Source organism: Microcebus murinus, chromosome 14 (genome assembly GCF_040939455.1).
Source record: "Microcebus murinus isolate Inina chromosome 14, M.murinus_Inina_mat1.0, whole genome shotgun sequence".
NCBI lineage: Eukaryota > Metazoa > Chordata > Mammalia > Primates > Cheirogaleidae > Microcebus > Microcebus murinus.
Window position 1 is genome coordinate 73,007,461 of NC_134117.1, and position 11,623 is coordinate 73,019,083.

General features: G+C 43.6%; 1 protein-coding gene and 1 long non-coding RNA gene across 2 annotated transcripts; one reads left to right on the forward strand and one right to left on the reverse strand.

Moving 5' to 3' along the window:
* Nucleotides 1-3,067: 3,067 nt before the first annotated feature.
* LOC142875578 (uncharacterized) lies at nucleotides 3,068-11,235 on the forward strand. The gene is made up of 3 exons (XR_012922917.1): nucleotides 3,068-4,236; nucleotides 6,554-6,647; nucleotides 10,843-11,235. It is a non-coding gene; the product is annotated as an uncharacterized LOC142875578 (long non-coding RNA).
* Nucleotides 8,865-10,068, reverse strand: LOC105878991 (small ubiquitin-related modifier 1-like). Its single transcript, XM_076010254.1, has one exon. The coding sequence runs from the start codon at nucleotides 9,960-9,962 to the stop codon at nucleotides 9,657-9,659; it is 306 nt and encodes a 101-aa protein (XP_075866369.1). The 5' UTR covers nucleotides 9,963-10,068; the 3' UTR covers nucleotides 8,865-9,656.
* Nucleotides 11,236-11,623: the final 388 nt, after the last annotated feature.

Genomic DNA, 11,623 nt, shown 5'->3' on the forward strand with positions numbered 1-11,623 from the left:
GGTCAGTGATAGAAACATAGGTTTTAAACATTTGGAAGCCACAGTCATAAATTTCTCTTTGCCATTTCCTCCAGTTAAATTGAGCAAATGAAGTCAAGTACATACCCAGATTTTAGATTAGAGCATAATTTATGAAAACGGTTTCTTATCTTGAACCAGTGGCTCTTATTCCAAGAAATGTCTCTCCATTGAACTCTTTACCTAAATCTTTATACAAATAGGTAGGTTATAATGAGATTAAGTGTCTGATAAGGAGAACCACTTTCTTACTTGGTAGTAATAGAAAAAAGAATATTTTTACTGGCACTGAATGTTTAACTTCAAAGACTCTTAGAAACTGTGGCTCAAGAGACCAAAGGCACTGCAAAGTTCTTAGTTCTGTGTTAGCATAGAACGTGAAGGTGAATGTCAGCAGTTTGTGGAAGAATGTCTGTTAAATAAAGAATTCATTGGATTTGTGGCCACCTGAAATCTGGATTCAAATGAAGTCAGAGCTTTACAAAGTCTCCGCTGTCTCACTGAAGTAGCTTATTAAAAACCCAGTAAGTAATAGGGGAAGGAAGGCAAGGGAAATATATGTAACCTTAACATTTGTACCCCCATAATATGCTGGAAAAAATAAAAAAATAAAAAATAAAATAAATAAAAATAAAAACCCAGCAACATTTTGCAGCCATTTGTTATTCTGGTTTACCAATAAACAAAGGGAGCTAGTGTTCCACTCTACTCCAGTCTGACCACAAGAGAGAATAACAAGTACCTCCAATCAATGTTTACCAAACTAAAAAGAGCCATTGAAGAAGCTGAAATTTGGTAAACAATGGGGAAAAAAATCCAATGGCGTTTAAAAAATTAAGTAGCAGTTTTAACCTTTTTCTATAATGTAAAATTAAAATGTCTTGCGGTTTGATGTTGTAAATTCTTGAGAGCTATTACATGCCCCTACGTTCTTAATAAACTAGTAAAATATTAACATATTAACTTCTAATGATCAACATTGGGATTTTCCACACTGAGTATCCGAAGCCATTGCCTCTACCAGAGAGGAACTGGAAAGCCACTTATGCCTTGAGGAATGGGCAGAGTTTGCTATTTTTTTCTACCTTTTCACTGACAGTGGTGACTAGGACCTTCTAGGCCCCGAGGCTTGGGTAGAGTGGAGTGCACGGGTCTCAATTCCATTCCTAAATTGGTGCAACTGCCTTGGAAAATGATTGGCATTGCCTCTGAAAGCTGAAGTGGTGTACATCTGGTGCCTAATAGTGACGCCAGGGGTGTGGCTTGCAGAGGAACAGACACACACCTTCTGGGGCAGGAAGAGGATAGATCCAGAAGTGGAAGCTAAGTTGGCACAATAGAGGGAGTTATCTCTAAGAAAAGAACATGAAATTATGAATATAACAGGTTTGTTTGAAAGTTTATATTTATTTAGAATGATAAAAGTAATATTAGAATGATAAACAAAAGCAAAACAATTGCAAGTTTTAAAAAAACATAACAAAATTCCAAATGCTAGAATTTAAAATTAATTGCCTGTCATTAATTTTACTGGTAATATTAACTGCATAACAATGATCACTGCTTCACTTAACTATGTAGAATACTTGAATAATTTCCATGAGAAAGAATGTTAGATAAATGAATGTTCTGGCAGGATTGACCAACTCCTGTAAAAATTTTTACTGATAGTTTAGAAAATGTGCATTCCGTTTCACCGTTTATTATTGCCAGTGTCGTGTGAAAGTTTTGGATGCTGTCAATTTTGGAGAAACTTCTATCAAGTGTTTTTCATATAAAAACAGCATTTCACAAGGGAGTTCCATGGTTTCCTGTGCAGTGCCTGGTCTTAGACATTCTTTGAATTGACAATGCTCATTAGTTACATTGTGGCCACAAAACCCCAAAGGCCTTGGAAGGGCCCCTGGGTGTGTGGTGGGTGGCATTGAGGAGAGTGTGGAGGGTCCCGAAGGGGTAGGGGGAGGATCTGGTAGTGGGCAGGGAACCTGGGTGTAGCTGGCACAGCTGTGGGGAAGGCCCCTGAGCGTGTGCTGCTCAGACATGAGGGAGGATGGCTAGGAGTCGTGTGGGACCTGGAATGTGGGGGCTTGGACATTGGAGTATGGGGCAGTGGAGAAGGTCCTATGCATGGGGGAGGCCTGGGCCTGGGTGGAGCTGGGCGTGGGAGAAGGCTCAGGCTGTGGGGAGGGAGCTCGAGTAGGTGTTGGGAGGGCTGGCCTTGGTGGGAGGGTCTGGGTGTGGGATGGGCAGAGTGTGGAGATGGGCCAGGATGGGAGGCTGGAACTTGGGGACATTCTGGCAGTGGATGGGGGGAGTCTGGCTGGCTGTGGACAGGGGATCTGGCTGTAGAGAAAGTGGGTACTGGTGTGGGTGTGGCTGAGGTGTGGGGTTTAAGCTTCAGAAGCTTTAGGATAAGCGCAGACGTGTTACCCCCAAGCACTCTTTTTTTTTTTTTTTTTTTTGAGACAGAGTCTCACTTTTGTTGTCCAGGTTAGAGTGAGTGCCGTGGCGTCAGCCTAGCTCACAGCAACCTCAAACTCCTGGGCTCAAGCGATCCTTCTGCCTCAGCCTCCCGAGTAGCTGGGACTACAGGCATGTGCCACCATGCCCGGCTAATTTTTTTTTTATATATATATCAGTTGGCCAATTAATTTCTTTCTGTTTATAGTAGAGACGGGGTCTCGCTCTTGCTCAGGCTGGTTTTGAACTCCTGACCTTGAGCAATCCGCCCGCCTTGGCCTCCCAAGAGCTAGGATTACAGGCGTGAGCCACAGCGCCCGGCCCCAAGCACTCTTTTTAATAGAAATAAAATTAAAAAAACAAGGCCAGGCGCGGTGGCTCACACATGTAATCCTAGCACTCTGGGAGGCCGAAGCGGGTGGATTGCTCAAGCTCAGGAGTTCAAAACCAGCCTGAGCAAGAGCTAGATCCTGTCTCTACTATAAATAGAAAGAAATTAATTGGCTAACTAATATATATATAGAAAAAATTAGCTGGGCATGGTGGCGCATGCCTGTAGTCCCAGCTACTTGGGAGGCTGAGGCCGAAGGATCACTTAAGCCCAGGAGTTTGAGGTTGCTGTGAGCTAGGCTGACACCACGGCACTCTGGCTTGGGCAACAAGAGTGAGACTTTGTCTCAAAAAAAAAATTAAAAAACAAGAAACAACGTAGATCTACATTGACAGAAGAAATTTCTCGATTGACAGGAGAAAGATAATCACAGCATTTTTGTGGGTTAGGACATCATTCCTCAGTGACCCAAGTGAACTAGTCAGGTATACCCATGGGATTAAGTGTACCAAGCATCAAATGAAACAAGGATGCAGAAGAATACCGTTTATATGAAGTTCAGGACTAGATATGTATAGTGCATATATATATATACTATATATATATATAGTATATACATATGGAAGGATGGAAATAGATGCAATTGAAAAAATGAGTGCATAGTTCAGACTGGGCCCACATCTGGGTTGCAGGGAAAGGAGCGGCGCCCTCAGGGGGAGTGGAGAGTGGGCGCTGGCAGGGTTTCCCCGCAGTGAAGCGATGGTCTGCTCAGGGCCAGCGATTGCATGATCATTCTGGGGCGGGTTAGGGTGTGCATGAAAAGCGCCCAGCATTTAGACGCTTCTAGAATTCAGGGAGCAGGAAGGTCCACAGCAAAGCGACCACAACAACCCTCATTTGGGGAAGACAGGGTGGTGACCTAGCAGGTGGTGCAGCAGGTTTCTGCCGTGGGAATGGAAGGACTGTTTTGAGGATTTGCAGGCCAAGGCTGCACTGGGCAGATAAGGGACTGTTCTTGCTGATGGGAAGCCACTGTGCGGCAGCCTGCGCTGATGAGGAACGAGGGATTGTTTGGGAGGCTGGGCTGCATGGAGCAGGGCAAAGAGGAAGAGGTAGGAAGCAGGTCCTGTGCAGGAGGCTGAGGACGGCCTGGGACAGTCACAGTGGCCAAGTCGCCTGTCTCCGGACCTTCAGGGGCTCTGGAAAGGCTTCATCAGCTACTGAACACCCCTGGGTGTAGAGTCATCCTGCTCATTTTACAGATGAGAGACTGACAAAAAAAGATTAAGTGACTTCCCTGAGGCCGTTCTAACTCCAAAGTCCCAAGTTTTACCTGTTTGGTGAAGTTGGTGCTATCAATATTCCACTTTACGTATGGGAAATGGAGGCACAGAGAGGTAAAGTCACCTGGTAACTTCAGCCATCTGGTAAGTGTTGGGACTAGAGTTAGAATCCGGGTGGTCAGGTTCCAGAGTGCAGGCCTGGGGCACAGGCAGCCTTTCTGTTGAAGAGTGCTGAGTGTGGTCGGGCGGGGGAGGTAAGGGGAGAACGTAGGAGAACGTCTCCTGAGAGGCAGATTGAGAGGCCACATCTCCCACCTTGCCCAGTCCCTCCACAGTCACTCCCTGCTTCTCCAGGGGCCTGCGCCACGCTCCTGTGACCCTGGCTCCACTAGCGGCCACAGTCCGCACAGGCAGCTGGGCGTGGCCGCAGCCATCCAGGGTTGGGGCAGGTTCTGTTGTTAAATCAGCTAGGAAGGGGTCTTCAGCCAAGGCCAGGAAGGATCACTGGTCCCTGCAAGTTCACAGTTTTTTATGTGCCTCAGTGCCTCAGAGCTGTTGGGAGGAAACCGCCAGTCATTTTGTTTTCTCCTAGATAAATGCGCTCTGTCTGTCTGTCTGTCTGTCTGTCACTCTCTCTCTCTCTCTCTCTCTCACACACACACACACACACACACACACACACACAGCAGCAGCAGCAGAATTTGGGAAACTGTAAAACTGGACCTGCCCATCCTGCGGCAAGGCCCACAACAAGCCCATTTGAACTAAAACATCCCAGGGAGGACTAGGACCCGAGCCCGCAGGACCTTCTGAAGCTGTGTGTTCAGCTTCACAGGGGCAGGAGGCCTGGCTGGGAGTGCACAGGAAGAGCAGGGTCAGAGCTCTTCCTGTTGGAGGCTCCCCGCCCCGCCTGGCCTCAGCTCAGAGAACACATCTCTTTTTCCACCCTGTGTCGCAGGGAAGAGGGCAGCAGGGGCCTTCTGTGTGTCTCTGTATTTCTTTTTCTTCTTTTAGGCACAATCTTTAAGAAATGTATTTCTTAATTTCTATCTGACTTTCTGGATCTTTCTAGAAGAGTCTTTCTCTGCCCTCTTCCCCTCCCCAGCATCTCTGAGTTGTTTCCATCCTTATTTCTGCATCTTTGCAATACTTTCCCAATGTCCTCCTGCATTTGCTTGTCTCTGGAATTTCTGTGGCTCCATGCGTTTCTGTTGGTGTCTCCCTCGAGGCCAGGCCCAGCAATTCCCTGCTCTGGCCACAGTTCTACCAAGCATGAAGTAAGTGGTTAGTGAATTTTTTCATGCACCCAGGGATTTTTCTGGGGCATGGCCTGTGAGTCACTAAGAGAAGCTAAGGGGTCCCAAAGCAGGAGATGAGCAGAGCCCACTGCCTCTGGCTGGAAGGGGGTGGTCAAGGACAGTTTTGGCATTAATCCTACCCTCCCTGCTGCTTTCCACAGTGTGGAGACACTCCCAGGTTGGGGGAGTAGATTTAGGGTGTCTGCAAATTTGTTCAAACCTGAAGTTGTCTTTAAAAATCAAGACTAGCCCACTAATTGTCATGACATTTTAGTTTTTATTTATTTATTTTTTTTTTTGGCAAGGGTGGAAAAAGGAAAGCAAAGGTATGACATTTTAAAGATTTATAAAGTTACTGGTGTGCCAGCTGTTCCCTTATTGGGTCCTAGTTTCCTCTAATTTAGGTATGATAGAATAACCTGCCTCAGGGTGGGGAGGACGAAACGGGTGACTCCCGTAAAGGTTCTAGGAGCGCGCCTGGCCTAGAGTGCTCAATGCACACTGAATACCATAACCTTCACTTTCTTATATTTCCCATCTATCTCACCACTGGCTGGTGCTGCCCCCCTGGGCGTCTGCTTCCACAGGCCCTAAGTTTCCTCACTGGCACCCTCCACACAGAACTGTGCAGGGCCATCCTTGCATGAGCCAGTTGGAGCTTTTGGTGGGAAAAGTGTCCAAGAGCCTTAACAGGTAAACTTATCTTACCATTAAGTATTTGGCTATATATTTATTGAATCACTGTACACATCTATTAAGAAATGTGAATATTTATAGTATTTCTATATGTAGTGTCCATTTAAACATTAAGTTTAGCTAACTACTATATGTAAGTGCATAACTACCAATTTACAGAGATATATATGTGTGTGTATATTTGCATATCCATATCATTTCTCCACTTATAATTAATTTTAGCACTCCTCTACACTTTTTCATTGTTCCTTTGTTTTTTTTTTTTTTTTTTTTGAGACAGTCTCATTGTGTCACCAAGGCTAGAGTGAGTGCTGTGTCATCAGCCTAGCTCACAGCAACCTCAAACTCCTGGGCTCAAGAGATCCTCCTGCCTCAGCCTCCTGAGTAGCTGGGACTACAGGTGCTCGCCACCCAGCTAATTTTTTGTCTCTATTTTTAGTTGACTGGGTAATTTTTTCTATTTTTAGGAGAGATAGTGTCTTGCTCTTGCTCAGGCTGGTCTTGAACTCCTGACCTCAAGCGATCCTCCTGCCTCGGCCTCTCAGAGTGCTAAGATTACAGGTGAGCCACCGTGCCCAGCCTCGTGTATAAGTTTTGGTGTAGACATATGCTTTCATTCCTTTTGGGCATTTACCTGTAAGTGTATGTGCTGGGTCATGTGGTAAGTCTACGTTTAATCATTTGAGGAACTGACAGACTGCTTTGCCAAGTGGCTGTACCATCATCATGCATTCCCATCAGCAGTGTGCAAGGCTTCCATTTTCTTCACATCCTCAACACTTCTTAGCTCACTTTCTGGTTCTAGCCATTCTAGTGCATGTAAAGTGGTTTCATTGTGGTTTTATTTGTATTTCTCTGAGGACCAGGGTGTCCAACATCTTTTCACATGCCTATTGGCCATTTGTACATGCTCCTTGGAGAAATGTCTATTTTTCAGATTCTTTGCCTACTTTTTTTTTTGAGACAGAGTCTCACTTTGTTGCCTGGGCTAGAGGGCCATGGTGTCCGTGGTGTCAGCCTAGCTCACAGCAACCTCAAACTCCTGGGCTAAGGCGATCCTCCTGCCTCAGCCTCCCGAGTAGCTGAGACTACAGGCATGTGCCACCAGGCCTGGCTAATTTTATATATATATGTTTTTAGTTGGCCAATTAATTTCTATTTATAGTAGAGATGGGGTCTCACTCTTGCTCAGGCTGGTTTCCAACTCCTGACCTTGAGCAATCCCCCCACCTCAGCCTCCCAGGGGGCTAGGATTACAGGCGTGAGCCACCGCGCCTGGCCTCTTTGCCTATTTTTAAATTGGGTTGTGATTTTACTATTAAATTGTAAGAGTTTTTATATACTTTATATATTCTAGATATAAGCCCCTTATCAGACACATGATTTGCAAACATTTTCTTCGATTCTGTGGATTGTCTTTTTCACGGTCTTTTCTTTTTCTCAGAGACAGGGTCTCACTCTGTTGCCAGGCTGGAGTGTGGCGGCTCAATCATAGCTCACCATAACCTGAAACTCCTGGGCTCAAGCAATCCTCCGGCCTCAGCCTCCCAGAGTACTGGGATTACAGGTGTGAGCCACCGTGCCCGGATTTTTTTACTTTTCGTGATGGTGTCCTTTGACTTACAAAAGTTTTTAATTTTTGTGAAGTCCAGTTTATCTATTTTTTCTTTTGTTGTTTATGCTTTTAGAGTCACATTTAAAAATCCATTGCCAAATCTAAGGTCATAAAAATTTAACCCTATGTCTTTAAGAGTTTCACAGTTTTAGCTCTTATATTTATTTATTTTTATTTTTCATTTTTTTGAGACAGAGTCTCGCTTTGTTGCCCAGGCTAGAGTGAGTGCGGTGGCGTCAGCCTAGCTCACAGCAACCTCAAACTCCTGGGCTCAAGCAATCCTCCTTCCTCAGCCTCCTGAGTAGCTGGGACTACAGGCATGCGCCGCTATGCCTGGCTAAGTTTTCTATATATATTAGTTGGCCAATTAATTTCTTTCTATTTATAGTAGAGACTGGGTCTCGCTCTTGACCTGGAGCAATCCGCCCACGTCGGCCTCCCAGAGTGCTAGGATTACAGGCATGAGCCACCACGCCCAGCTTTTGATTCTTTTTGAGTTAACTTTTGTGTATGGGGTGAGGTAAGGGTCCACCTTCATTCTTTTGCATGTGGCTGTCTATTTGATTTAGCACCATTTGTTGAGAAGACCATTCTTTCTTTATTGGATAGTCTTGGCAGCTTTGTTGAAAATCAGTTGACCATAGACATATGGGTTTACTTCTGGACTTTCAATTCTGTTCCATTGATCTATATGTCTAGCCTTTGCCAGTACTACGCTATGTTCATTATTATTGATTTGTATTACATTTTGATATCAGGAAGTATGAATTCTCCTACTTTACTTTTCTTTTCCTGGATTGTTTTGTCTATTCTGAGTTCCTTGCAATTCCATATGAATTTTAGAATCAGTTTGCCAATTTCTACAAAGATGTCAACTGGAATACTAATAGGGATTGCACTGACTTTGTAGATCAGTTTGAGGAGTGTTGTCATCTTAACAATGTTAAGTCTTCTGATCCATGAACACAGGATGTTTTTCCATTTATTTAGTTCTTTAATTTTTTTCAACAATGTTTTGCATTTTTCAGAGAATACATTTTGCAATTCTTTTGTTAAATTTATTTCTAAGACTATTATTCTTTTTGATGCTACCGTGAATGTTTTCTTTATTTTTGTAATGTTCACTGAAAGTGTTTAGAAATACAGTTGACTTTTGTATACTGGTCTTTTTTTTTTTTTTTTTTTATTTTTACAAATATTGTTTATTTTAATGAAGCTGGTACAGACAGTGTCCATTCAAAACCCATATTCCCAGGCCAAAAAGTACAAATAAAATCAAAAAGAGCAGTGTTCTATTGTATACACTTCTGCATGAATAACTTTATTAATTGCTAATGAAAATTAGAACTTTTTCTGGGATCTTCTCCCAAGATTTTTTAAAAATCTTTAAAATGCCTTCTCTTCAGTGAAGCCATCTTTGGAGTTATTCATTACTCTCACCTTTTCTGTCAGCTTGACTCCAACTGGATATTCCTCTTCTTTTGGTCCAGACCCTCAAATTTGAAAAGTAGCTTCATGTTAAGGAAAGGTCATTTTTCCACAGTTCAGTTCTCTGAAAAACTTCCATCTCCCACTGAAAGTCACAGTCCAGGAGTGAAGCAATCACATGCTAGAACTTCAGGGCCAATTGTAAAGTCATTATGAACACCTGCATTGGTCGATCTTATTTATCACAAGCCTGAAAATGCACAGTCTTGAAAACAGTGGCCTCTCTGTGCACACATGTAATTTTTAAAAAAGGAGTGGGCAATATGAAGGGGACTGAGGCTTGATCACCAAAAATCAGCACAATCAAAACAAACGATAATGAATAATGAGCACTAGAATTCAAATTACCAGATGTTTTAAAGAGATGGGGTGCCAGTTTTCAATTCCATTTTGAACACCACATTACAAAAGAACTATTTTTAAAAATAAAAAAGGATTGAGGGAAAAGAAAAAAATTAAAAGAATATCTAAACTGTTGAATGAACCCCCGTTTGTTCCTGATAAACTTCAATCACATCTTCTTCCTCCATTCCCAGTTCTTTTGGAGTATGATTATCAGCAATTCTCTGACCTTCAAAGAGAAACCTGAGTGAATTCATTGGAACTCCCTGTCTTTGACAGTATGATTCTTTGAGTTTCTTGAGATGTGTTGTCATTTTCACTTTGAAGTGAATCTCACTGCTATCCTGTCCAATGACTTTAAGTTTAATGTATTCTCCTTCCTTCTTATCCCCCAAGTCCTCGGTTGAAGGTTTTGCCTCCTGGTCAGACATGGCGACGGTGGCTTCGCCGGGGGTCTCCGCACAGCAGCGGCCCCGGGTAGGCAGAACCTCGCTCCGGGGTTTTCAAATCCGTCCTGTATACTGGTCTTTTATCCTGTAATCTTGCTGAATTCAATTAGTTCTAATAGTTCTTTTGGTGGATTTTTTGGGATTTTCTCTAAACAAGATCATGTTATCTGTGAAGAGGACAGTTTTACTTCTCCCTTTCCAATTTAGATGCCTTTTATTTCTTTTTCTTGCTTAAATGCCCTGGATAGAACCTCCTGTACAGATTGAATGGAAGTGACAAGAGCAGACCTCCTTGTCTTATTTCTGTTCTTAGGGGAAAAGTAACTCTGAATATTGATGCTTCTCCTGGTTTTCTGAGCTTGTTTTTGTTGTTGCTTGTTTATTTGTTTTGTAACCTCACACTCTGTTTTAGTGAAGTCTGTGTCCCCTGTAATGTGGAGCCTCTAATGACACTCCTCAGATAGATTTGTATATATTTATAAAGAAATAAATATAGGTGCTGTATATAATTACAAATGCACATTAGAATGTGCATATTCACCCTGGGAAGATCGTGTTTTTAGTGGGGTATCTTTTTGACTATCTCTTCCTCTTATCTCTCTGTTAAACTGTCTGTCTCATTTGATATTACACCCATATGAGGCTCCCATATGAAAGTGTATAGAAATAGGCTCCACTAATTTTTGTTTTTTGGAGACAGAGTCTCACTCTGTTGCTTGGACTAGAGTGCCATGCTGTGGTGTTAGTCTAGCTCACAGCAACCTCAAATTCCTGGGCTCAAGTGATCCTCCTCCCTCAGCCTCCCAAGTAGCTGAAACTATAGGTATGCACCATCATGCTGACTAATTTTTTCTATTTTTAGTAGAGACGGGGGTCTCACACTCTTGCTCAGGCTGATATGGAACTCCTGACCTCAAGCCATCCATCCTCCTGCCTTGGCCTCCCAGAGTGTGAAGATTATAGGTGTGAGCCACAGCACCTGGCCAGACTCCACTAATTATTATTTTTGACAGTGAGATATAAATTATTTAGCAGTCTGACACAATTAAATTCAGGCAAGAGCAGTTTTTGAAGTCAGTCTCTGAGCAGGTGGGTCCTTCTTAGCTGTCTCTTTCCTTGAATCCTTCTGGTGAATTAGCTGGTCTATGGTTTAGTTTATTGCTTTTAATTAAGAGGAACTGTTGCTTTCAAGAATGTCCTTAAGCTTGAACTTCTCTGCAATCTATTTCAAATAAAGTCAGTTCTTTTGGGGAGAGTTCAGAGCTTTTTTTCTTACTGGCTGCCTTGCCCCCTGGATGATGTCTGTGGCCATGCTGTTGGGCAGGGGTCCCAGTCCCTCTTGCACAGACACAGGCTGTCCCGCCCCTGAGCAGGCCCTGAGCCAGGAAGGCAAGTGGGGTGGACCCAGATGGGGAGCCTGCGACCAACAGCACCCGTCCTGCTGTCACTTCCCCCTGGATCAAATAGCCTTAATGTCAGTATCTGGGCCTGGGGTTTAAAGAGATAAAGGATTTAGCTGGGCGTGGGCACAACAAACAAGCAGTCCTGTTTGTTCTGACCTGGAATTGTAGTGCACCTCCATAGCACTGTCGTGAGGGTGAAATGAGGTCACGTACTAAGTGCCACCAATCAGAAAGTGCCAC

Bases quoted from the DNA above. Each gene is read 5' to 3' on its own strand.
- LOC105878991 (XM_076010254.1), bottom strand. From the start codon at position 9,962: ATGTCTGACCAGGAGGCAAAACCTTCAACCGAGGACTTGGGGGATAAG.